At 33.8% G+C, this 27892-nt stretch overlaps 2 protein-coding genes across 5 annotated transcripts; both read right to left on the bottom strand.

Annotated features, from left to right (window-relative positions):
- Positions 1 to 5462: 5462 nt before the first annotated feature.
- Positions 5463 to 14000, bottom strand: LOC132630123 (amino acid transporter AVT1A). Its single transcript, XM_060345672.1, has 12 exons — positions 13536 to 14000; positions 11686 to 11963; positions 11161 to 11375; positions 9208 to 9231; positions 8948 to 9128; positions 8650 to 8869; positions 8432 to 8567; positions 8283 to 8302; positions 8009 to 8154; positions 6711 to 6754; positions 5961 to 6023; positions 5463 to 5742 (listed from the first exon to the last, which is right to left on the bottom strand). Exons 1-12 carry the CDS (start codon positions 13718 to 13720, stop codon positions 5650 to 5652), a joined length of 1605 nt encoding a protein of 534 aa, XP_060201655.1. The 5' UTR covers positions 13721 to 14000; the 3' UTR covers positions 5463 to 5649.
- A 2830-nt stretch (positions 14001 to 16830) lies between these two features.
- LOC132630122 (two-component response regulator-like APRR3) lies at positions 16831 to 27392 on the bottom strand. Of its 4 annotated transcripts, XM_060345669.1 has the most exons (10): positions 27241 to 27392; positions 25720 to 25761; positions 25106 to 25590; positions 23646 to 23807; positions 22817 to 22950; positions 22127 to 22285; positions 18802 to 18976; positions 18035 to 18452; positions 17356 to 17902; positions 16831 to 17233 (listed from the first exon to the last, which is right to left on the bottom strand). In XM_060345669.1, the coding sequence occupies exons 3-10, from the start codon at positions 25434 to 25436 to the stop codon at positions 17126 to 17128; spliced, it is 2034 nt and encodes a 677-aa protein (XP_060201652.1). In that variant the 5' UTR covers positions 25437 to 25590; positions 25720 to 25761; positions 27241 to 27392; the 3' UTR covers positions 16831 to 17125. The 4 variants fall into 4 exon arrangements, with proteins under 4 accessions (XP_060201652.1, XP_060201654.1, XP_060201651.1 ...); XM_060345671.1 differs by lacking the exon at positions 25720 to 25761 and having other exon boundaries at positions 22817 to 22920; positions 25106 to 25450; positions 27241 to 27391; XM_060345668.1 differs by lacking the exon at positions 25720 to 25761 and having other exon boundaries at positions 25106 to 25450; positions 27241 to 27388.
- Positions 27393 to 27892: the final 500 nt, after the last annotated feature.

Raw genomic sequence — 27892 nt, 5'->3', positions numbered from 1 at the left:
TAAATTGTTGAAATTTGAATTTTTGTGTGATAATATAATATAGTACTACTTTAGGGTGTGTTTGGTTAAAATATTCCCCAAAAAGAAAATGATCTTTCTAAATAAGTAGATGAAAGAAGTTTGACAAGTGGCATTTAATACTGATTGTCTGTTTTACATATAAAGAATTTAAATAATATGCACTGTCGGTGTAAATTATTTTTATGTCATATAAATTTGAATCTCAATATTTTATGGAGGTTTACTCGTAAATATCTTTTGGATAACCTGATGGTATAAATAGTTATTTACATCAACAGTGCGTAAAATTTAAGATCATGTATAAATTAATGTTTGAGAAAAGGGCTAAAAATATCCTCCATTATAAATTTGGATAAAAAATATCCCTCCCGATTAAAGTTTTTAAATATACCTCCTCAAAATAATCCGATTTCATTTTTAAATTGGCTCCATTTAAATCCGATCCAACTAAATAAAAAACTCATATGGTTATCCGCTCCTATGCCTAATGGCTCCAGATGTAGGACTCGGGAACAAGTTGGTGGCACATGGGTTTTTATGTAGTTGAGTCAGATTTCAATGAAATCGGGTTATTTTGGGAGATTTGGGAATTTTCGTTAAGAGAAGGGTATATTTAAAAAATTTAATGACGAGAGGGGTATGGTCCAAATTTGTAACGGAAGATATTTTTAGCGGTTTTCCCATAGTAGAGGGACAATTGTTTTTACCCTTTTCCCTTTTTTTAATCCTTGTATATTCATTATGTGATTTCACACTTTATTTTGGCAACATTTTGTAGGTATAATCCAAACTTTTAAATTTTAAAAATTGTAAGAAATTCTGATTGTCCTTTAGAGATTTTTTGTTTTAAATTTTCAACGTCGAATTTGTGCAGCTTGCAAAATATATGACAAAATCGCTTTATTGAGGTATTCCAATAAATACAACAGTTTATTCTAATTTTTCGTTGCAGAAGAAGAATAGTAGACATATTGATGAAATGGTTAATGAGAAAAATAAAATATTTTTTCTTTTCACATCAAATTTTAATTTCTATAAAATTGATTTTATATTTGTAGATCATCAAAAAGAATTGCTATTTTGCTATTTTTATTAGAAAATTTTAGTAATCCATATTCCCATTCCACCTGACCCCTCCCCCCCCCCCCCCCCCCGCCACCCCCAAACCAAAATTAATAACCCACCCCCAACAAAAAAAAGAATATTAACTCATTAGTTTAGCATCTATTGACCAAATAAAAATGAAAGGAAAATGGTCAGAATTGCAAATTGCCAGCATATGCATTAGTGCGTGGCAAGTAAGCAGATATTTGATATATCTTAACACATGACATGTCCTAGAGTCCGTGTGGCTAAAGATTTCATATTTTCTTTAATTTGGACTAACATATAAAATAATATTGTAGTGCTATCAAATTAAATCAAGATACTCTTTTTTGTTTGGATAAAAATAAAGATACTCCAACCTTATTACAATCGTCTTATCATTTCATGTTCATTTACTCTTTTTTTTTTAAAAAAACAAATGTGTTTACTTATTTAGAGGAACAAAATATCAACTTTCTCAATTGGCAACGTTGACATTGCAATCGATTAAAAAATATTATAAAAATTATTTTATCTTATTTATATTCTTCTCCAAAATCTAAATAATTAGTATATGGTACGAGATATTTTCAACATTCGTAAAAGAAGAGCATATATTATAAAATTAAATAAGAGTATTTGACTTTTACTAATTCTTTTTTTTTTTTTTTTTGGTAGGAGAATGTTTGAGTTTTCAAATTCATCACCGATAACTTTATGATTTTGGACTGAAAGCTTAATTTTTAAAGTTAATATAATAAATTTAAATTAAATTCAGCCCGTTAACACATCATCATATTCTTTACAAGTAATTAGCAATTAACTAATGATTAATAATATGTATAAACATTTTAAAATCAAATAACTTCAAAACCTTCCCAAAGTTCCAACAAATAAAAAGTCATTTATTGATATTTTTTGCACTCTTTAATTCAAAAATAACCCAAACATTACTCGAGAATCATTGTAGTCAAAAGATAAACTTTTTTTCAAAAAGCATTGATAAAACATTGTAATTATAACTGAGAATTGTGTGAAACCGCTCTTCTTAATGATATATTCACCTCTCTTTCTTCCGGTCAATGAATAAATCACAATATTACATAATCAAAAACATTTTCAAATCGACTAAAAACATCATGTTCACTAAGAAAATCATAAAGAACAAAAGAAAATTACTAATCCCGATTATTCCAAGCACCTTCCAACTAATAACTAAAGAACGGCTCTTCTTTCTAGAGTCCTTCTTAATGGCTCAAACAAGATAAATATTTTCAATTTTCACGTGTAACATCTTTACCTCTAACATAATATTTGATATCATTGTACCAATATATATCCTGAAAATATTACTACTTACTTCCGCAAGAAGAAGATACTAAAATTATATTATTTGATCGATTAGAATGGTCTTTGTCCACCATGCATTACATTATCTTAATTTCCCTTAACCTCTCATCTAATTAATCAAGTTTTGCATTACTCTACCAGTCTTTTCATGTATTAACGGGGCTTGCACGATGCACCTTTTTTTTTGCAGTCCAACAAGAGGCACACAACAAGGTGATCTAACCCCCTCTCCTCTTACCTTTTTATTCTTTGCATGAAACTATTTCACGTAATATTCAATTGGCGGTGGACTACTGGCCAATAGTGAACCCCACTAAACTATAACGCCATTGCACTTGCTTATCACATTTCCTTTTCGAAAATGATATTGTTTTGATCTCAAGAATCACAATCAGAAGTTGTCACACAATTTCCCGATTAATAGTTTCCCGATTAATAGTCCAAGTATGCAATTTCAATTTTCATGTGACATCTACCTTGAACATATTGATACCATTGTACCAATCAATGTATCATTCAGTAATTTTCTTTTCACACGTACGATGTTGAACTGTGTGGCTCAAGACAATATATTCTCCAAATTTGATCTTTCACTAAACTTGGTGGTCCAGAACTGAAAGGGACAGTAAATAGATATAATGAATTAACAATTGAAAGATACTTACCATAAGTCACTTTCTTAAGATAACACCACTACCAGAAGATTATTATTTATTAATTATTAATGGCTTGTCGCAAATACCAAATGATAAAACTTCAAACAAGAAACAAAAATAAAAAATTAATATACCATGGACCAATACAGGAAATATCTTAGAATTCTACTCTTGTCAAAAAATAAACAGTATGAAAACACATTTATGTAACCACTCAACACACGTCAAAATGTCACAACACCCGTCTTTTTCAATGAAACTGACAATATAAAAATCAACAAGAAAATCCAAACAACCAAGGAAGTAATTAACTTGTGTAAAATGCTTATTTTTCCTGTTGTTTATATCAAATTAAGAAATTTAAAATTAAAGGACATAAATCAAATACAAAATAATATAACTTAATCATGATTAAATGATGAACAAGACAATTTGACGCAAGCATGATATCAGGAGCAGAATCTACACCATTAGTTACTGGTTTGACAAAACCTATAACTTTAATTCAGAGTCTGTGTTTGTGTTAAAAAAGCTCTTTAATATATTATAAATAATCAAACCCAGTAAATTAATGTGTTCTAAAATTTAAATTCATAAACTTAAAATTTTGAATTCATCTATCTCTGCGCAACAGGAAGAGATTTTTTCTTTTGTGAAAATTGGTCATAGTCACGCATAGGAGAGATCGGAAAGGAAGGGGTGGGTTCTATCTTTAATCAACTTCAAGATTCTCCATAGGCAAACTGTGATATATGCAACTCCAAAAAGCAATTAATCTTCTTTTGTTTTCTTCTCATTAAAATGCAAAAGTTTATTTTATTATCTTTATTAGGTGGCAAAGGCAAACCTAAACTTTGTAATTATTAAGTAGATATATATTCCAAAGCACTGGGACCACCGATATTGACAAGTATAAGATGGTCCAAAAGACATTTCCATCTTTTTAATGATTTCTCACTCTGATATCGGTATGCATATGGAGACATTTACCAATTCAAATTTGCATCCTGTTAAAGTCATTAATGAAAGAGGAAGCAGTTTCTATTAGGATTTTTTCGATATTAAAGATTCGAATTCGAAACCTCTAATTAAAGTTTAATTATTAAACATGAAAAGAATATTCACTTCACTACAACCCTGAATGGTATTTCCATCATATTCTTAAAGCTTACTCTTTCATTTCCAGATTTAATGACTCAACATTCATAATATTTCTTTAGTGGATATTAGGTTGTGTGCTTTCTTTTCAAACATTCTTGTAAATGTTAGAATAAAATTCAAGTATTGGTTGCAGCATATCCTAATTGTGAATGCAACTTTCATTATCGTCATCAATGAGAGAAGCAACAACAAATTCAAAATTTATAATTAGTGAATTCTATTTTTATATACATACTAATTTATTTCCTCCCTCTCTCTCTCACACACACCACACACACATATAAATAATCGTTTGCATGTAATATAGATATATAGCATACTGGCAAATTTTAATCAACGCATAATCAGAAAACCACTAATTGAAATATAAAACTCCCACAAAAATCATGATCTTTCGTTGTGTTACCCGAGTAATCACTGGACTGGAGCTAAGGCTGGTAAGCATGTTTCCCCAGAATTGTGTTTTTGATGGAAAGATCTAATAGTCCAAGGTTCCCCTTTAAAAGTAGAGATATCAATTGGTATATTTTAAAAATATAATATTTCCGCACCATGTATATATTTTATAGAGTTAATGGTCAAAAATACATCTGAACTATCAGGTGTGCGAGCTTCCTACTTGAACTATCACCAATTATTTATCAAAACACACCTCAACTATCAGTTGTTCACTTTTCTTACCTGAACTATCCCCATCATTCAGGTAGGAAAGTGAACAACTGATAGTTAGGCGTGCTTTGATATATAATTGGTGATAATTCATGTAGGAAGCTCGCACACCTAATAATTCAGGTAAGAAACACACGAACATTCAGGTAGAAAAAAGTAAACAACTAATAGTTAAAATGTGCTTTAATATATAATGGGTGATAGTTCATATAGAAAGCTCGCATACCTCATAGTTCAGGTAAGAAGCACACGAACAAGTAATAGTTCAAGTGTGTTTTTGATCATTATCTCTATTTTATAACGTTTGATGAGATTATTCTGATCAACTCAACATCCTAATGTATATTGTTTACTCTTGTTTACTCTGTTATTCAACTTATACTTTCTACTTAAAGATTAGTTCTGCACTCGTTAACATAGGCAACTTCCACTGATCAAAGAACATGGTTAATTATCCCCCTTTATTCATTCTCAAACCAGTAATCATGTAACAACAGTTAATAACACAGGCAATCAAAGTCAGAAAGAGAGATGCCCCATAATAATAAAGCAATAATGGGGTTGTAAAGTTGCTATAAAGTGAAACTGAGACGAAGACATGGAATTTTTTGGGATAGAGATCAAAAGTACAGGACAGTAAATAAGAAATGTTTTATTGCTAACATCTCCACACCCCCCACAAATAAAAAAGGTTTTAGGCTTCATTTCAATACTCGTTCACGATTCTCAACAGTGAGGAGTAAGTCCCAAGAGCTGCACTTGCAATGCCAACTGCAACGATGGCGATGCTAGACATTGTCTACAAAAATGTCAAACATTGGCTATGTTATTGAGACTATCAAAATTAAGTTCCGCGAACAAAAGGTTACTAATAATCAAGAAAATGGGAATCGGGAAATGATCTGTTCTCGTATTCTAGTCAAATTATGCAACTAGCAAGCAAGCCCGGGAGAAACAGTTCAGGGCCAGAAAATGGTTTGCTAAACAAGGTAAAAGTTTGATTTTCAGCAGAGATACCTGTGTCCTTGTTGCTCTCTTTCCAATAATCTTTAGGAAACATAAAGCTGGCATTATTACAGCCTGAATAAACAGAAACTAAGAGCTCAGTTATACTCCCTAGAATATAAATTGATAATGAGTTGAGCAATAGTTAAATAGATCCTAAGCAGAACGAATATGAGCGAACCTTTTAACCATTTAAAAAGGAAATACTCCCTCCATTCACTTATACTAGTCACGTTTCGTTTCTCAAGAGTCAATTTGACTAATCTTTGGAGCTAAATTGGATTAAAAACTTTTCAATATTTTAAAATTTAAATGCATATAGTGGAGAAAAAATACATCTTAAAATGTTGGTAATGTCCATACAGTTTAACTCTCGAGAAGCGAAATGTTACAAGTAAAAAATTAACGGAGGGAGTAGATACCCGCTGCTTCTGCCACTTGGTCGCGTACGCTCGCAATCATTACTTAAAACCTTACCACCATTAATTTCTTAATACTTATCTGATTATGTGAAATGTATTTATCAAGGAAGATAAAGATATTTTTACTGATAGAAGCATAAATATCAAACAAAAGAGAACACGAGGGAGATTAATAGTGTAAGTCGAAGAAGGTAAATTAGGTTGCGCAACATAGGTAATAAGCTTTTGACAATTTGAAACTAACAGCAACCATTGACATTTTGCATATCCAAGAAAAAGGTATCAGCTGTGATATAAAGAAAATAAGTTCAGGATCCAATAGAACTGGGAAAGAGCTTACCACCAGTACACTGAGAAGAGAACCAATTAGAGCCATCACAAGACCTGGAACGAAGGTGATAATTGTCAGTTGTCTCATAAAATTATTTAATCAACTAAGCAAATTATTCCGACGTTATGGGAGATATATGTGCTTAATATACATGAAAACCAAATTTATTTTCTGGGGTTGATTTAAAACAGATCTTTATCAACCTGCGCTTCACTTCATCATTATCCTTTCTATCACAAGTTCTTATTTAACCAGCAATGTGAACCTTCGTGTCAGCTTGTTTTCAACAAAATTGTAAAGAACCCAGATCAGAACGCTTCATACAGCTAATCTTAGTCGTACAAGCTCTGAGATGTGATTTATACAAATATCTAAGACCTCTATTGAATATTACCCAAGAATAGCAGGTGGCAGCAGTAATATTTGCTACCCGAAAAGCTTTTGGCCCAAGAGAGATTTAGTGAATTCGTTAGATATTGAAGTTAGCAATGCAATACATCACTAAAAAGTTGACTTGGATTTAGTCTACTGACTGAGATTTCCATATTTTTCCCTATTTCTCTGTCTCCTCCCCCCCCCCCCCCCCTCTTTTTTTTTTTTGGGGGGGGGGGGGGGGGAGGTAAAATGAGATTGTAGTGCCTTCATAGGTGCTCAGTCTTCTAGGAGCATTGATAATAGACAACAATCTATTAAACTAGGACAGATGAAATGGAGGAATGCTACAAAATGTTGTGTGATATGAGATACTTAACAAAGTGAAAAGCAGGCAGGTTGAATAGAGCAATTGTGAGCTCAACAATGCTATAACTGGTGATTTCTAAGCACCCAAGGTCTAACATATCCAAACGACGTATGCAGTAGAAATGCATATGTTGAGATAGACAGTTTGGTCATACAAGGGATGAAGTTCATCTTGACCAATTTAAACTTAACTAACAACAAAACCACAAAGAATTCATATCGCCGAGACCACCTAGTAGGATTAGAGCTAAATTGTTGTTCCGCTAACATTATATCCAATGTTTGCCCAAAGATTTTTTAGTTCAGCTAAAGACTTTCTATATTTGTACAGGAATAAGTGTGCTATTAGAGGAGCCCTTCTTTAGAAAACTAATTTGCATTCAAAGACAAGCCTTTGGTAATGAAATAGAATGGCCCAGAATAAAGCGGTTTTGATGCAGATTATCCATATAGCTTATAGGATTTCGAGATTTTTATATTTATAAATAATAAGTATCATAAGTTAATAGGAGAACAGCCTTAGGTAAATTAACTGACGTTCATAACTGAAAGATAATGTTACATACCAAAAAAGGGAAGAAGAAATGCAACGCATACTGTAGAAAAGACAAGCGCTGTCCTTAAGAGAATATAACACCAGAAACTACTAGAGATTCTCACGGGCAGCAATTCCTCTATGCTTCTTCCCAAGGGATTCATCAGCAACGCATATCTGTGAAAGTGTGAACTTTAAGGAAAACCACAGGATATGCATAAACTTTGTTGATTCAAGCAAATCTAAAGTGTTATTAATATTTAAAGGAAAAAGGAATGGCAAAAATTGACAGTGAAAGAGCATACTTCGTGAATGGGTTGATAACCTGCATGGTAGAGAAAAATATACATAAAAATGAATGATTGGAACATAAGATTCCGCGGGGGCGGGGGGAAAAGGGTTTTGGGGGGGGGGGGGGGGGGGGGGTTGTGAAGGAAGTAATGAGCATACATACAGTGGTCCATACTGCAACTCTTGAAGCAATTGAACTGTCCGGCATATTTAAAGTTATCTGAGATAATGTGTTTTGACCAAACATGAGATACCCCATTATTGCAACACCTCCATATATTAGAACACAGAGAACAAAGCTGCATAACAAGAAAGTGCAGGTCCTTAAAAGACCATAGATGAGAACACATATAATGCAATTCAATAAGTAGAACTCCATACCATATTATAAGTGCCACATCGAATTTTGATTTGTCAGCCATAGATTGGTAGATGTTTGGGAACACTGAGTGCCCAGAGTAACAAAAACCATATACTCCGATAGCAAAAGGAATACCACTCCAGTTCACAACCTGACCGGTATTGTGAAATCCAACTCCATCCACCGTACCAAGGAAAATCACACACAGAAAAATTATAATGGTTGCAAGGACGCCACAGGCTGCAAAAATGTCAATAAGATTCTCAAAACCATACATTCCAAGAGTACTAGTGTTTGAAATGTTGGTCAAAAGATCACCTGAGAGGTATGATATTAGACGAAGGTCCCTCAACCAAACAGTTGGAAGAATAATTAGGGCAGTCAGAATTCCAAAGAAGTGAGTTGAATCAAGTTTAAGTCCATCCCAGTTTAGTGAAGATCCGGGGAAAAGACTTGTAAGGTTATCTCCTTCCAGAATTATAAATTCTACACAGTATGACTGCATTAGTTGAACACATGTTAGAGGAAAGATGTTAAGTGAACAATGAAACTAGAGTTGAAGGCCAATCTTCACTTACATATAACTCCATGTACAAGATAATCTGCAAAGAAATAGCAAAAAAATTGTCAGGAAAGATGAATGATCTGAAAGGAGCAACCAATTTTCTCGTTTTTCCATGTAAGCATTAATCAGCTTTCTTATAATTTCAGCCAGTTAGGCCACAAAGAGAGTCAGTATTGTTCCATGTAAGCACCATGAAATAGTAATTAACATTTGAGTAAGCTACATTTACTGGGGTCAAAACATTTTAGGCTGAAGTGATGAAAAACAATCCTAAACCTGAGACGTTTTCGTACTTTAGTCCCTGAACTATTGTCACACTTAAAAACACCCCTAGACTTGGCTAACTACATTTTAATTTACCTCCACGTTGACACATGGCACAAGTGTGCTCAAACTCCAACAGGCGCGTGAGTCGCTGTCACATCAGCTTTTTTTTAAAAAAAAAAAAAAACGAGAAAAATCATTATTTTTTTTTACATTTCCCTTTAATGTTTTTTCCTATTCCAACATCTAAATTATCCCTTTCCTCCATTAAAAAGTGGACTTTTTTAAAATTAGAAAAAACTAATTTTCTTAAAAAATGTGGAAAACCCATTTTTTTAAATATAAATCTGGACTGAATTTTTTATTTAAAAAATCTGGAAAATTGATTTTTTTATTAAATAACCTGGACTTTTTAAAAATCCGAAATACTGATTTTTTTTTTTAAGAATAAAGTGGAAAACTAATAATTTTTTTCTAGATTTAAAAAATAATCTAATTTTCCGGGATTATTTAAAAAAAAAATCTGGACTGGATTTTTTAATTAAAAAATCTGGACGGGAATATTTTTAAAAAAATTGGGTTTTCCACATTTTAAAAATAATTCTAGTTTTCCACGTTTTTTTTTAAATCAAAATTTCCAGATTTAAAAAAAAAAATCCATTGTTCCAAATTTTTTATAAAAAAATCAGTTTTACCATTTTTTTTTTTAAAACAATTTATCTACTTGGAGAACACATAGGACGAAAATGCCAAGTGGACAGCGAGTACATTCCACTTGTTGTGGCATGTGAACGCGGGGGTGAATTAAAATGTAGTTAGCCAAGTCTAGGAGTGCTTTAAATGTGGCTTTAAAATAGTTCAATGACTAAAGTACAAAAATGTGTCAAGTTTAGGAATGTTTTCACCACTTCAACCAACATTTTATTCCCACTCCATAAAATGAATTGATCTAACATGAAGTAACATTTTCAAAAATGGACACGGGTGCATGCCGGATTCTTCAAAAATAGTGCATTTTTAAAGGATCCGACACGGGTGCGGCATCATTTTTAGAGAGTCCGAACAACATAGGCCGAAAGCATTCGATTTTCTCCAGGCGATGCCAAGATAAAAGGATTTTATAGTAACAGAAGAAACTGAAATTCACATAGCGGGAATGGTAGAGATAGAAGTGGACATTGTTGTTTTTGACCGGCTTTTGGTATCAAACTACTGGCTTGAAACCGCCAGATATTTCTTTTTGATCAAGTAGTTGAAAGGCAAACACAATGTGGTTGATGACAGTGATTTGCCTAGGATGTGGATTACTATTTACTGGAACAGTGGAATGACGCGAAGAAGGCAATACAAGTGATTTCCCAACGGGAAAAGGCGCCCTTTGGTAGTTTAGGAGGAGGATTGGTTGGAAAATAGGTGAGGGAAATCATGGATCATAACACATCATAATAGTTAATTGCCATTCAACTAATTTGCTGTTAATTATTAAAAAAAGAGCTGTCCATTAACCTAAATAAGCAATAAAGAAAATCAGGGAAAGGTTCAGTCCCAGTAACAAAACTGACAGGGGCACTACATTACTAGGATAAATAGGGAGGGTGTGTTACAATTAAATCTTAAAATTACAGATCCACAAGATTCCTACAGCTGAAACTTGGATCTAATTACACATAGGATCGATCAACTGTAGATTAAACTAACTTACAGATATAAAAAGGCGTCCAAATTTTCCAAATGCAGCTTCTCCAATATCGGGGTAGGTTATGATGCCTTCCCTGCTCTCGAAGCAATGCCTCATAAGAGAAGCTGTGTACCAACATATGACTGCAAAGAGTACCAACACTAACAAACTAGCCCAGCCAGCTTCTTTCACTGTATAAGGGGTAGAAAGCAGCCCAACTCCAGCCATGACATTGACACCTAAGCCAGAAAAAAACAGAATTAGGATGAAATAAAGAGATCTTAAATTCTACTATCAAGAATTAATTTCAACCAATTCTTTTCCTCTCCAAACGAAAGATAAAACTAAAAAGATCTCATGCAGAAAGCACATCCTCATGCTTAAATGATATAAGTTGTTGACTTGGATATACACGATCCACAATTGTCAGTCATAACAGTGTCTTCAGCGATGCCAGGAAAACAACAAACATAAAGGACAAGTTAATATATACATCAGTTTTTGTATAGTCAAAGAGAAGTCACTGAACAGCATTGAGGCTCTCCTTACCATTGAATATAGTCTGAGTTAAGCTGCATCCATAGGAAATTGGAAGTTCCCCAGTCAGTTGCTCATGCAATGAAGAAGCCTTCTCTGACCAAGATGCTTTTGTTACTGACTTTCCATCCACGACATTTTGCTCCTGAACTTTTTCCTTTTCAAGCAAATGCGTCTGCAGATCTGAGTCCAAGAATACTCTACTACCGACTTCAGATATAATACTGGATCCACGTCGTAGGAGTCCAAAACCAGGTGATGCGGAAATTGTATATGAGTCAATTGTCTCTCTGTCATCATAAATATGAGCAGCATAAGAAACGTCTTCTCTTCCATTCGAAAAGATAAATAATTTTCATATTGGAGTTCTAAACTCACTCCAAAGCTACAAAAGAGAAGTAACTGTCTTTTTCTTCAGGCTAGTCGATTCGATCAGCTCCTAATTTCAAAGACACCTGTTAACTCCTCATAGACTCCAAAGACACCCTTTTTCGCCTCTTATTTGGTTAAATGGTACAGCCCACCCCAAACGCCCCCTCCAACCTAGGAGGCGTTGTTCTCTTCATGACATTGACTTGACTTTCAACTCTATTAGGCTATCCCTCCCGTGTCCCAACCACACCTTTAATTGCACACTCACAGACTTGGCCTCCCATCCCAAACCCTTTTCAAACATCAAATACTTTTAATGTGATGTCGAGACAATACCATCTGAGCTTTAATCTATAATTTTAATAAACTTTGCCCCATCCAACATCATCCAACCCCTATATCGTCAATACCAATACAAGGTACCTCCTCAAATCAGAATAATTTGTTTGTGCAATAAAATCAGGGGGTGCTAGCATTGAAGATGAGCACTGGGACAAGACCTAATCCTCAGTCCTCCAATTTACGAACTTCTCTCTTATGTAAATGCACCACTTGTGCAAAGTAACTAGCTTAACCTTAAGCTATTAGATATTTTTCCTTCTGATGTGCTAACTTTAAATATTTTTCAATAAAATCAGGGGGTGCTAGCATTAAAGATGAGCACAGGGACAAGACCTAATCCTCAGTCCTCCGATTTACGAATTTCTCTCTTATATAAATGCACCACTTGTGCAAAGTAACTAGCTTAAACTTAAGCTATTAGATATTTTCCCTTCTGATGTGCTAACTTTAAATATTTTTCATACTAATAATTCAAACAAGATTCCAATCAGCAATTTCATTCGAGGAGTAAAGCAGAATATCAGTCAGAGAAAAATTGGAAAAGAATAAAGAATGAAGTTCCTATCTTACTTCTTACTGGTATACTGATCCTTCACTTCCCTTTTACAGTTCTTATTGCCAAATTTTTCAGGTAAAACAAATCCAGAGTTTCAAACTTGAAAGAGCATAAGAGTAAAAAAGTTGACACCTAATGTTGTGGCCTATTTTGTCCATAAAACTGATGTTACTCGGACTTTTCAAAAATATCGACGGGTACGTGTCGGATCCTCCAAAAGTACTGCATTTTTGAAGGATTCGACACAGGTACGGAAGCCATTTAGGAGAGTTCGAGCAACTTAGCATAAAACTGAAACACAAAACTATGAGAGACCATAGTTGGAATCCAACAGAACAGTAACTTAATTTCTCCCCTAGTTATTGATGGACAAGTTACACCACCGCACCACCACCAGCATGCCCAATGTAATCCCATAAGGTGGGGTGTGAGGAGGCTAAAGTGTACAACCTTACGCGAAACACCCTCGGCTAAAGTAATGCATAACAAAGCAGTTTTAAAAAATTAAAATAAATCAATAAAGCAGACATAGCATACAAAAGTGGAAGACTTAAGTTATGGGAATTGAAAGTAAAGCAAAGTGAAGTTAAACCTGAAACTTTGGGGCCATTGGTGAGAAGAAAATGGAGCCTCCTCAGCAGCACCCTCTTCTTTTTCTTCTTCTTCTTCTTCTTCTTCTTCTTGATCATCACTCATATTATTTCTTGAGTTGGCTTCCACATCAATTTCATCATTCTCCGACAAGTATTCTGATGATTCTTCATCCTTCTTTGTCATGGCTATCTCCAATCAAAACCACTACCAAACTGATATCCAACTATATAAATATGTATATACAAGAGTTAATGATAAAAACACATTTGAACTGTCGTTTTCTCGCGAGGTTCACCTCCTTTAAATAGCAAAAGTTAAATAGGTAATAATTGAGCTGTGAGATCCTTTTAAGTGTGTTTTTGACTATTACATAGGCGGAGACCTTTGAAGACGTTTCGAGATTTCCAGACAGAAACATTGAATGTGTACGTACTTTGTCTGTGTCATGTGAATCATTGCCTAACTGACGAAGAATATGTACATCGTTATGACTCTTAACAACAGAAACAAATAAAGAGTAACAGAGAATGGTCTCATCACGCTTTACTTTTTTTGTCTTTAACTCTTTTTCTTGTTTCTACTTTTTTCTAGCACTCCCTCGACCTTCCTTAGTCGTTTGTCCTAAAATATTTGACATATTTTTATATTTAAAAGTTATTTAATATAATTATATAAATATTTTAGGCTTATTTTGAACAATATATTTTAAAACTAAGATAGATCTTTTGAATGAAGAGAGTAACTCTAATGGGATAAAGAATTATTCCTCCGTTCTATTTTATGTACTAATATCTTTTTTAGTCTAGTCCATAAACTGATAATTTTTAAAATTTAAAACACTTTTAATTTAAGCTTTTCATTTTATTATTCGTCAGAAAAATTATGATTAAACACGTATTATAAAATAATTAAGATCATAATTTTCATAACCTTATAGCACCATAATAATATTGTACTCCCCATGTCTCATTATGTGACATCTTTACTTTTTAGTCAATTCCAAAAAAAAAATGACTCATTTTTATAGTATTTAGTAACAGTTTAACTTTAAATTTCTCATTTTATATTTAACAAGATGATCTATAGTCGCACAAATATATTTGTTATTATAATAACAAATATATTTGTTATTATAATAACAAATTTTTACAGCTTTTTAGTTTTAAAAAATATTCATATCTACAACTTTGGTACCTAAACTGAAGCGAAGAGATTATACGAAACGGGAAAAAAATAGATTTTTTAATTCAAAAATGATTTTTTTTTTTTATATTTATATAAGCAATCTTTGAGGTTATGGGAAAATACTTGATTACATGAAATCATTCGGCATTTTTTTTTTGAGTGCTTATATTTATGCCAATATATGAGTAGCTTAAATTTGTTAATTAAGAATTATGCATTTTTGTACTTTAGTTTTAAAAATAAAGATCTTTATTCAAGAAGAAAAAAGTATCACCGAAAAATATTGAATAAGGGGATTACGGGATATTATTTTCTAATCCTTAAATGTTAAGGGTAAAGTGAATTGACTCTAAGTAGGCGCTTGGCCATGAAAACCAAAATATATTTCACTTTATTTTTTGGTTTTTGAAGTTGGAGTTGTGTTTGATTATAGTTTTCGCATAGAATATTTGATTGTTTGAATGTATTGAAAATAAAAATAAAAATAAAAAGTAAAATACGGTTTTAGGCGTTTTTAAATTTCAAATATAACTTTATATTGTATTTGAATTTTTTTTGACTAAACATTAATTTTCAAATAAAGTGAAAAAAAATTCTGAAAAAAAGCTGAAAAATTCTCATGAGCAAACGCAGTAATTCTTTCATATTTGAGAAGTCAAAACATAAAATGGTAACATGCTTTCGTTTAGAACCTAGTAGACACTTCAGGAAGCTGCTTTTGCTTTTTTGGTCTCTAGAGGAAGAATCCCAGTCATATAAAAGTAGTTCACTTGTCATATTTGCTCTTGTACTCTAACAAACAAGTTATATTTACCTTTTGTTATATATATATATATTTTTTTTTATATATATTTGCTCTTACCATTCAATATTAGGATCATATTTACCCTCATCAATTAAAGCCAATGTCCCCACCTAATTTTATTTTCTAGAATTATTGGTTGATGGCATTTTTATTTACTTTGTTAACGATATGGGCCAATTTGGACGAAAAGTGAAAGAGAGGGTAAATGTACATGTACCCTATAAATAAAAGGGCACAGAGACAAATTCAACATTTTTCCCTAGAAAAGATATTGGCTTTAACTAATGAGTGGCAAATATGACCTTAAAGTTAGACGACAAGGATAAATATATTTAAAAAGTATAATGAAGTGCAAATATAACTTATTTGTGAGAGTACAAGGGCAAATATGACCATTTTCCATAATTAAAGTATACGTGTTGACAATTTTATAAAGGAATATCACCGGTCCATTATAATAATTAAATAATTGTCGATGAGCTTTGTTTTCACAAGCGTTTTCTAGACTAGTTTGGATCTTTTGGTTGTTTGCTTAGGCATACTCCGACCTTTCGAGCGTTCATTTGAGACATAAGTCTGAAAAATTTCCCAAATTAGAATTAAATTTGCTTAACAAGTCCTTTTTAATACTTTAATTATTAAAAATCGGCTCATTGTAAATTCTCAAATAAAAAAAAAACTCAAAAGCTAAAGATCTTTCTTAATTGTTAACCCTAATTTCATAATCCCAGATCTTGGTAGTTTACTAAGTAACCATATACTATTTGGCTCTTTTTCTGCAAATGCAAAGAGTAAAATAAGGCTTGGCTCATGTGCCTTTAAACTTATGACCAATGCGAAGCAACATTCATTTCTTACGTAGACATAGACAAGGATCCATCATGATAACTAAAATTTTATAATCGTATAGATCTTTCTCTTGCTACATTATTCATGAAGTACAATGACAACGTTCTTGTAACAGCCCGGCCCTTGGTATTGCATAATTGTGATTAGAGTTTATTTTGAAGCTTTGTGTCACTACCCAAAATCCCCTTAAGCCATGATGACACCTACACCCAATCCGGTAGGCAAACCAATTTAGTTTTAACCATTTGTTCCTTATTAGTAGATATAGTGAAAGTTTACGAGAACAATGATAATAAAGTCTCAAGTCTAAATATATCAATGTGCGGAAGCACAACCAAAACACCCCCAAAGACCTGGTGATATGATTCAACCTCTCTATCCATTCTGCTCTATTGTGGTCCATTTCATTCCAAAAAGAAAAATGACAAGATATGTTGGTAAATCCACATTGGAATTTGATCAATATAATTTCACAGTGATTAACATAAACCAATTGAATTGTCAACAGGTCATAAACAGAAGATGACTGCTAAGCCAAAATGAACAATAGTAGGTAATATTGTTTATTATAGAAGGCTTTTCATTGAAAAACAGAACTTCCTCCTATAATAACTCAATGTTGTTCTTGCAATATGCCGGGAAAAATTAAGTTTCAATATGACTAAGCTTTTCACAATAGTGCTCAGCCTGCTGCACATAAAAAGTACCTTTGTGAATAGGAATATAGGATCAGGAAAAATGGCTATGACTCATCCATCTGCAGTATTAGTTGAGTTGTTTTGATCTATCTGCCGCACAAATTGTCCTTGAACACGTGGTCGCTGCTCTGCTAGTTTCTTTCTGTTCTGGTAACGAACCTAATGGACGAATTTTTAAGGAAGAAAAGTATTAGTAATTGCCTCTGGTGCTCTGAGTTAAGCTAAACCTCACATGAAGAAGAACTACTTGATTGCTGCATGTATTACCAACTGGTTCTAACCTTTTTCTCGAAGCATCTCTCCTTCCTCTTCTGACGGAATTTGGTCAAGGCAGCTGCTCTTAGAAGTTTGAAAGGATTCACCGTACTTCCAGAACCACCGCCACTTGCATCACCACCACTTTTACTTGTGCCAGCTAACTCAGTATCACTATTCCCATTTGCGCCTCCAGCATTTACGGTTTTGCTGCTTCCATTCTGCACATTGCATCCATGGTTACTCCCAGAAGCACTTCTGTTCAGACTTTGATATTCAGGGTTTCCTTCACATGAACCAGCCCGAATGTTTGATGACGCAAAATGTGGACCGTCAAAACTGTAAACTGTATCTCCAAGAGGTAGTGATTTTGAAGTAAGTAAATTAGTTGTGGGACCGGTGGCTATGTTATTGCTCGCCCCGTTTGAGCTTGGATTGAGAAGTTTTTTGTCCGTGTGAGCTTCAATGTCATCCACTGAATTATTCTTTGCAATTTCCAGGCTATTCCCAATTAAAGAACTACTTTGAGAGATCCCATTAGGATTCCTCCTATGATTTGCAGATGAGTTATACCTGCAAAATCGCATAACCATCGAGAAAAGGTGTGTCACCAAACATTCCATTCAAGAACGAAAATAAAAGATAACTTTGGAAAGCATACAACTGCAGTTATTAAAGCATAAGAGGTAGTTTTTGTCTCCCAACCTTGAGAAAGCTGAAAGTTCTGATCGCCTCAAAACATTGCGATCATCTTGGAAAGCTATCCCTGATTCTTTCAGACCTCTTAGCCTCTTCAAACTTAGCTCAATGACACTGTGTTTGGAGTCATCGGTGGAAATATTATTGATTTCTGATGCATCCACAACTTTGTTCAACTCTCTTTTGTCAATCTGAGGATGAGACACCTCGGCAGTCACAAGATGTTGTTCACTGGGCAGATGATAATCGATTCGGTTTTCCTTCTTTATGTCCATCTTCAAACTACTTGCATTTGAATCTATTTCCAGCACGTTCTTATGTATTGCGCCGAGATGTTTGACTGGAAGCTCAATATCATTTACAGGTTCTAACTCTTGATCTCTAAGTGAGTCAGTGATAGAAGGTTTGCCTTTTCCAGTGTTATCTTTAATGAAACATGCATGATACATGTCAGTCCGCAAACAAAATAGAATGTAAAGAGGAAAAAAGGGTAATAGCCTGTTTGGCCAAGCTTGTAGGAAAAAATAAGTACTTTTGAGTAGTAGCAGAAGCTGTTTTGCAGAAGCTAAAAAATAGTTTTTTTCCGGAAGCACTTTTGGAACCTTGGTCAAGCATAAATTACTGCAAAAAACAGTACTTTTTAAATTGTTTAGCCAAACACAAATTACTGCTCAAAAAGTGCTTTTTCAAAGAGCACTTCTAACTAAAATTACTTTTCAAAATAAACGAATTTTGAAAGTTTGGCCAAACAGGCTGTAAGTCACAGTCATTACCAGGTTCTTCTTGACAATCTCTTGAGGGGTTTATGTGTGCCTTCCTGCGAGCAGAGGTTTCAGCATTTGATCGGATAACTTGTGCACGAATGTTGTCTCCACACTCAGGTGCTTGATTGCACGGAGACATTAATTGAGAGCTATCAACTTCAACAGCTTGTTTTGTCCAAGAACTCTGCAAAATAGAAGTTTTATAGTCAAAAAAGAAATACCATATAACTCTGTGGACTGTCCAATGGTAACTATGATTTAAGAATTTGATGGTAATACATATGAAGAACTATTCTAAATCATGCAAGATAATGTGAGCCACGAAGAAAACGTAGCATATTGATATTTCTTTTGCTTTTTGTTTTCCCTTCAAAGAGAAGTTTGGATAGTTACTTCTTTCAAATACTAAAGCTTTCGCCAAAATATCCAAAAATATCTTTGTCGACGAGCCAAAAATAAAAAATACAATAGAAGAAGTAGGAAAATGTAATGCTGGTCGGGCCAAAGAAAAAGACAAAATTGTAGACACAACTAGCCCTTTCTTTGTTTCAGCAATTACTATGAAAAAGCAGTACAACAGGGATTTATCATCTCCATTCCCTTAACGTTTCTAGCCATGTAGCACAGATGCAATAATTGTAAAATCAGTGGAACTTTACCTCACCAAATTGCTTTTATAGAATGGAAGCAACACTATATCCTCAGGACAACAATTTCTTTGCCCTTATTTGTAGCTCATCAACTTACCGTTGTGATCAAATTAATATACATTTTTTTATTACGGTGGTTTCTGGGCCAGCTTGTGCGCACCTCGACAATTCCACCGTGTAACTGCTCCCTCTCAACAGTACAAATACTAGATAACTCTATCCACTAAGGCTTAAACATATGAGAAGAAATCACCTACTGTCGAATTAATATACACTCTCAGAACCTGATTTACACATTTTTATGAAGTGTTAATCTCGTAAAACAAGAAATTCCCTCAATCATCTTACACTTAAAATCAGTCTTCGCTTGAATTTAAGGCTACTTCCATCACATATTAATCTTCTAGATCTCTCACTAATATCTCAGCTGCAGTGCAAATACACTCCCTTCCACCGTTAGAGATGTTTAAGACTCTGTGTGTGAATGGAAAGAGGGGGCGGGGGGGTTGGTAAGAGGGGAGTAAGGTTCGGTTCTTTAGTTTGGATAATATAAGAGAAAGAAAGGAAAACAATAACATAATTTAGAAAAGCTCAAGTGTTTATATCCATCCACCTCTGAATGCAAAAAAAAAAAAAAAAAAAAGGAAAAGGGAAAAGAGACCCTTCTAGTGTAACTTTTGTAATGCCAAAACAAACCTGATAATTACCGTAATGCTTATCAAAGGCAAATTAGACTGATTCCTTTCTTTATTACTTGTTGAAATCAAAAACACATTTTCCTCCCTCGGCTCCTTTTTGTGATATATTCTCCTTTTATCCTCTTTCTTCCATTTAAAACATTTCTTGATATCCTGCTTTTACTACACAAGAGAAGCCGCCCTCGCATAATCAAGTTAAACCGTAAATTGGCCATTTTGTTTTAAAAAAAAAAAATGTGTATGAAAGAAGGCCTAAGTTGCTAATAAAGTAGTTGTACACAAAATAATGGATTTATATCTATCTCAAGCAATTTGACGTTCTGTCAGGAAAACGTTCACAAGTTGGTGCACGTCTTCTAGACGAATATTCAAACAGGCGGAGAAGATAATATACATAGTTGAATACTTTTACTTGATTGCTTATATATTTTAACGATCAGAGCATAATCAGAAACACTAATGATAAATATTTGTCTTATTTTAACAGCAAAAGATAGATAATTAAACAGATAACACGTGGTACAGAAGGATTCCAATGTTTTAAGATGCTCATTATCAAGGAACAACAAAAAGGTTACATCAATCAAATCTATGAAATACTATGAAAAATCGCAACATGACTGAGTGCGGTCTTTATCATCCTAATTATCATACTATACTAAAAGTGGGAAGGTTCAAAGGGTAAATTTGAATAACCAAAATGTCCTAAAGTTGAAGGACCATTTTATCCTTCACTTGAAAATTATTCGTAGTAATATTTTTATACTAAAGTGTAAATGCACCTTTATCTTTCAATAAATAATAAAGTATATAGTAAAATGTAAAAAATGTATTCATCATTACTATTAAAATCTGAAGAATGTGAAGAGTTAACGTTGCATTAAAGACACAATAAGAGACCATATTCATCTACTAAAACCAAACTTATATATTAATATAACGGGAACGAAAGGATAGGCCAGGAAGAAAAGGAAGACTATAAATGAGGAGGGTTGTTTCATATACCAGAAATTATTGTAGACTATAAGTGTACAATTTTTCCTTAAGTATCATTTCAAATATTATCTTTCCATATTCCACTATTTATTTTGCTAGGTCCTTTGAGTTTCTACTGTTACAATAACATTTATGCATAGCTTTTAGTCTACACTTTATATAAGTACAAGTAGATACCAAAGAATTAAATCGCTTGGTTCTCTCTCTTTTTCTTTGGCAGAAGCTTCTTTGGCTCCATAAAAATCTGCTCTTTTAGTTTGTTGAATTTTGCTCAATTTCAGCTAACAACGCCAGGTAAATCTATTTTTTCGGTTAGAGAAACTTATTTTCTGCTAATTGCTACCATTTAGTGCTTATATTTTTTGGAAAATCCAGTGCACTTAATTCATGATGGGCTGTTTTATTATTTTCTAAACTTTATTGTTAACCAGTGATATTTTCACCGTGTTTGTGACCAAAGGAAGTCTCTATGTATCTGTCTAAAGAAGACCAATCACATATATATATGTGGACTGCAATTAATACGCTTGCATTCTAAAGCCAACGTAATACTTCTTGATCTTCTTTTTTTGATTGCTCCCTTTGTTTTTTCTTTTTCCTTAAATATAAATTTAAATTAAATTAGAAGGACTGGTTTCATTGCTTGAGCTGTAATATTCTTTTTCCCTTTTCTCCGTAGAACAATAAACGTTCAAGAAATCTAGCGTCAAAAAGCGTGATAAAATCGATAATATTTCAAGTAAAAGTTTGGTAACTATTGTTTAATAATATTTATTAAAACAAGAATGAGAATGAACTCACCATTCACCATTTCAAGGCTTTGAGCTGTTTTTCCTTCAAATATAGTGTAACTCACCCTATTGTAATACTATTATTTATATAATTTTAAAGCAGTTTTACTTCTTCGAATGGGATATACGTGCAACGCACATGTCCAGAACTAGTATGTATAAAAAGATGAACTACAAAAGAGGGAGAAAATTGAAATACCTGTGTGTCACTTCCGTCATCACTTCCATTTCCAAGAGGAGCATTTCCCTGATTATCTTCCCCTTTATTGCTACCACTGTTGTTGTCAGATTGTTCGCCGCTCTTTGACTTCACAAATTTTTGGGTTTGTGTACCACTTCCGCTCCCACTTCCACTAGACTAACAAACGAAAATGAATCAACAATAGAGGGGAAGGACATAAACTGGCGGCTAGTTTTAGAAGGTGCAAATGCATGTCTACGAAAAAGAAACGAGGCTAGCAAACTAATAGCTTGTTTGGCCAAGCTTCTAGAAAGCCAAAGTGCTTATTTTGTTCCAGGTGCTTATTTCAGAAAGTTGAGGTGTTTAGCCAAGTTTTATGGGAAAATAACTACTTTTGTAGCTCGACTAGTAGCAAAAGCAGTCTTTCAGAAGCTAAAAAAGTAGTGTTCCCCAGAAACACTTTTGGAACGTTGGCCAAGCACAAAGTACTGCTCTAATACAAGCAAAAGTGTTTTTGAAATTGATTAGCCAAACACAAACTACTACTCTCCAAAAGTATTTTTCTTAAAAGCGCTTCTGACAAAAAGCACTTTTTCAAATAAGCAGATTTCAAAGCTTGGCCAAACAAGCTTACATTAGTGAACAGCAAAGCATGGGCCAATGCTATCCATTATGAAGCTTACAAGGAAAGGATTAACTGAGAATTACACTTTGGCATCTTCTCCAGACATGCTGCCATAGATTCTTGAGCTCATTCTTTCGTATAGGTTTTACCAAGAAGTCGGCTGCACCTTTTGACAAACACTTGAAGACTAAACCCATGGAATCATGAGGTGACATCACTGCACATGATCCTCATCAGGTGTAGATGAAAATGGGAAAATCAAAAGCCAAATAGTACAGATATTTCCCCCTAAGATAGTACTCTTATTTCAATTTAAATGTCATATAGTCTGTTTGGCTTTAAAAAAAAAAACTGCTTTTCTTTTTTTTTCCAAAGTTGATGTGTTTGGCCAAGCTTTTAGGAGAAGAGAAGGTGTTTTTGAGTAGAAGCAGAAGCTGATTTTGAGAAGTTAAAAGAGTAGCTTCTCCCTAAGAGTACTGTTTGGAAAACACTTTTGAAAAAATACACTTCGAAGAGCTTTGCTTAAAGCTTGGACAAATACTAATTGTTGCTCAAGGGTGCTTTTTAAATTGATTAGCCAAATATAAACTGCTTCTCACCAAAAGTACTTTTTAAAATAAGCTAATTTTAGAAGCTTGACCAAACATGCTATTAGCCTATTACTTTCCTTTTAGTATGTTTCAAAAAGAATGTCTTTTCTAGTTTTGATAACTCTCTAATTCCAACATTGTACATGGCTTGTTTTAAGACCACAAGATTCAAGGGGCATTTTAGTATATATACACACATCTTTAATTTAAGACCACAAGATTCATAAGTCTTTCCTTATTTTCTTAAACTCCACAACTAATCAAACTAAGACACTTAAATTGAATGGAGGGAGTAGAAGTTTCACGACAGCAGATTACTTACTGATCACGGGGATATTCTTGTGTGTCTTGTGGCTCATGATTTTGCATAAAAGGCCTATGCCTGATAAACAAGGCATTACTACCTCACTTAACACTAGATCAATTTGATTGGTACGATTTTCTAATATCTTCCAGGCTTGAAATCCATTAGCTGCTTGTATAACTGCAAATAACCAATTAATGTAGAAGAGACATAAAGATGGTAAAGTAGTAAGCAAGTTAAATATATTTTCAACAACTAACAAATATAGTAAACAGCAGAAGTCTTGAACCCTTCTCGAGATTGATATTGGGATGCGGGTGTATCAAGCTCAAATTTGTCAGCTTGGATCCAACTCAAATAGTTCACACATATCGCTTGTTCTATGAAGAAAAACGAAACGATTTTGAAATGTGGATTTCATTTTGCAATGTCAGCATCCAGACGAAAGGATAGGTAAGTAGAAAGAGATTGGAACAAATGTGGTTCGTACAACCATGGGAAATTAGTTGGTCTCATTCATATAATCAGATATGATATCTTTTTTAACAAATGGAATCCACTGCTCAAAAAGCCAGAGACAGATTTAAAATATACCCAGCCTCTCTAACAGGGGCGGAGCCACGAGGGTAATTACGGGTTCGGCGGAATACAGTAACTTTGGTTCAAACCTTATTTGTGCTAAACTTCATTTAATATGTACAGATAATCTATTCAGAAACCAGCAAGCTAAAAAGATTGTGATCCAAAACCCATAAACTAAAATTCCTTGCTCTAACTCTGCACTCTCTGACCCCTTTACTAGGCAATCCCTCTAGCTAATTAGGAAGGAGAACCCAGCTCATGTAAGGTCCATTTAGTATCTATTCTCACTACATCCTAACAAGCACACTCTAGATGTACCTACAAAATCTTGTTGAACTGCCCAATAGCCATGTGCTATTCAATATATATCATATCGCTTTCATATCACTTGAAAAAATGACAGGAGTACTGGCCGGGAGCGGAGCCAGCACTTTAGTTACGGGTTCGGCCGAAACCAGTAGCTTTGGTCCAAATCCTGTATTTGTATTAAAAGTTCCACAGATTATGTACAAGTTATTAGTTTAGAACGCAATAACTTTAAGGACTAGAATCCCGAACCCATTAACTTCAAGGCTTGGCTCCGCATCTGGTACTAGCCGTCTCTTAGCTGGGTAAAATTGATTCTTGCACGCTAGAAATGAAAAAGTTTCACGAAGCTATATGACAGACACAAAAAGAGGCTAGTATTTCTACCTTTATAAAAGCTATCATTTTCTGCTTATCTCAATTATTGGTTTAGTTTATGCATGAAGAAAGGGCCATTGGAATGGACTTAGCTCTTGAATATTCAGACAATAAAAACAAATGACGTTTCATCTTTACATATTTAATATGATGAACAGAACCCATAGAGAAAGAGAGAAACACACATACAAGAAAAGGAAGAGGAAACAGACCTTCATATTTGCAATTTCGAAGTAACGCGGTTACAACATGTCGTGTAGAATCATCATTCTCCACCAGCAGCACCTTAATGGAGGTAACTTGAAGAAATCTTTCCCAACAGATTACTGCCTCTTGACTCTGTTCCTGCTGTTGCAATTCCGAACCATTAACTCGTAACGTCCTCACAACCCCACGGGCCCCACCTAGTACATCACCATTACTAGTCTCAACTTTGAACTCACAATCCTTAACTACATTTTTCCCCTCATGCGTCAGTACTCTATTGCCAGTTACCTCGTCCTCGTCTGGCAATTCTTTGTCTCTGTCACCCTCGATCGTCATTGAAACAACACTCCCTGTCAACCAGATTCAGAAACACTGATGATAAGGAAGAGGGGATATCGGATTGCCAGTAAAACCTCTGATAAATCCTTGTCAATGAAAAGAAACAGCACATATCTTCTTCTTCAAGAACCCAAATTCTTCAAATAATTACCTATTCCACATTTGAAATGTTACAACCATCAATTGAATAACAAATCCATCAACATCGAAATACTAGTTAATCATCAATATCCAAAAGAAAAGGGATATTAAATTAAACTGAACCGTTGTAAGGCTTTACCCAAGTATTCCTCAAAGGCCTATCTAATTGCTCATCTCCTACCTGTATGATCAGAACAAGAGTATCAACACATTAACAGCACACAGAACAATAATACTTCCCTTTGTCCCAATTTATGTGACACACTTTCCTTTTTAGTCAGCCCCAAAAAGAATGACACATTTCTATATTTAGTAAGAATTTAGCTTTAAACTTCATATATTACCCTAATGAGATTATTCATAGGCACACAAATATTTATGGCTTGTTTTACACCTAAGTTTCAAAAGTCTTTCTTTCATTCTTAAACTCCATGTCTAGTCAAACATCATCACATAAATTGAGATGGGGAAGTAATAATAAGCATATGAATCAGTTGCATAGCACTAATAAAATAGATAAACCCTTACTTCCCATTATAACATCGATGATTATTCCATACACTCAACACATAAACTTTGTCTCAACAGACAGAAAAATCAAATCTTCATAGCATAAAACAATAAGCTTTCAAATGCCCAGAAGAAAAAACGATAATGACTTGAATGCAAAACTCAAATGCAGCACAACACACATAACTTGAGCAAAATTTCCATTATCACATAAATGATTATGCCATACACTCAACACATAAATTTTGCCTCAACAGCCACGAAAATCAAAACTTGATAACATAAAGCAATAAGCTTGAAAATCCCAAAAGGCAAAAAGACATTGACTTGAATGGAAAATTCAAATATGTTGAGAATATAATTAAGTAAATAGAAGTGTGTTCTCTCTAACAGCATAAGCTTTTAGATGAGATAGTCACACAACTGTCTATCAGAAATAGCCTCTCTACCTCCCAAGGTAGGGGTACAGTCAACTTACACACTGCCCTCCCCAAACCCCACTTGTGGGATTCCACTGATTATGTTGTTGTTGGTGGTGGTGGTCACAAAATTCAACATGATATCAGAGCAGGCAGAGATCCGGCATCGAATCTCACCACCACTGATAATCAAAAAGAATTTCCACAAACTTTACCCATAAAAAAGAATCAGGCCCGCACGTGAGACGGCATGTTGAGAATATAACTAAGTACTCAATAAAATTGTATTTTCTCTAAAATGCATCACAAGACACATAACTTAATCAAAATAGATAAAAAAAACATAGATAAACCGTTAATTTCCATTGTCACATCAATGATTATTCCATACACTCAACACCACAAACTTGCCTCAACAGCCAGAAAAATCAAATCTTGATAACATACAACAACAATAACAACAACTACAACAACATACCTAGTGAAATCTCACAAAGTGGGGTCTGGGGAGGATAGAGTGTACGCAGACCATCGACACAAGTACAGGCAATTCAAAGCGGTACGAAAAAGGAAATAGCAGAAGCGAATAAGTCAGCAACATACTATAAAATCATGATAGAGCGAAAAGAGGAGCAGTAAATACCATAAATCTTGATAACATAAAGCAACAAAAAAAAAATGACTTGAATGCAGATTTAACACAATACTAATAAACATAAACAGAAATGCACCTTCACAGCTCATCAACAAGAATCAACAGCCACAAAGGGGTCACTAAATTGAACTTCAAAGTGAAAATTAGTATAATATGATGATAAATTAAAGAAAAAAAATCAAGAAAAAAAGACTATTACTAAGGTTTTTGTGAAGAAAATTATGTATAATCCAAGCAAGGAATGAAGCAGAAGAAAGACTTGGAAGTTTCCAAGGTGATGACGTGGAAAATTTAGAGGCTAAGAAGGTGCCACGTAGGATGAGAGTATTCCACGTAAGCATAGATTATTTACATGCAAGCGTACCTCAACGTGGACAAAATCTAAATATGAGATCTAACGGCTGTGTGCTAAATCGCAAAAAGATTTTGTAGAAGGACACGTGGCAACTGATGGATCATTTTAGGTGATATTATAATTTAAAATTACGTTTAAACAAGCGTTTCTTATGAAAAAAATATAGGGTTTGGACATTTAAAAAGTGTTTAGAACCAATTGATCAAACTTGAAAAAAACTTAACTTTAAGTTGGAGAGAAAAAATTGACTGCGATATGTAATCAAACTACATTTCAAAGAACAAAACGATTAAAAAAAAAGGGTGTGTTAGGGTATGGAGAAAAATATTTTCTCTAACATATTTTTTCCTATGTTTGATTGGTTACAATATTC

The sequence above is a fragment of the Lycium barbarum genome, chromosome 3, assembly GCF_019175385.1.
Source record: "Lycium barbarum isolate Lr01 chromosome 3, ASM1917538v2, whole genome shotgun sequence".
NCBI lineage: Eukaryota > Viridiplantae > Streptophyta > Magnoliopsida > Solanales > Solanaceae > Lycium > Lycium barbarum.
Note: the sequence above shows the minus strand (reverse complement) of the source record. Positions and strands in the feature narration are given on the sequence as shown.

What these genes read in the sequence shown, in the direction of transcription:
- LOC132630122 (XM_060345668.1), bottom strand. An exon ending in CAAGAATATCCCCGTGATCA is followed by an intron (nt 22,951 to 23,645) that starts GTAAGTAATCTG and finishes GATCATGTGCAG; the next exon opens with TGATGTCACCTCATGATTCC. An exon ending in AGAGATGCTTCGAGAAAAAG is followed by an intron (nt 17,234 to 17,355) that starts GTTAGAACCAGT and finishes TTCGTCCATTAG; the next exon opens with GTTCGTTACCAGAACAGAAA.
- LOC132630123 (XM_060345672.1), bottom strand. Translation starts at nt 13,720, where the DNA reads ATGACAAAGAAGGATGAAGAATCATCAGAATACTTGTCGGAGAATGAT. An exon ending in CAATGGCCCCAAAGTTTCAG is followed by an intron (nt 11,964 to 13,535) that starts GTTTAACTTCAC and finishes TTATGATGACAG; the next exon opens with AGAGACAATTGACTCATATA. An exon ending in TCTAATATCATACCTCTCAG is followed by an intron (nt 8,870 to 8,947) that starts GTGATCTTTTGA and finishes ACATTTTTGCAG; the next exon opens with CCTGTGGCGTCCTTGCAACC.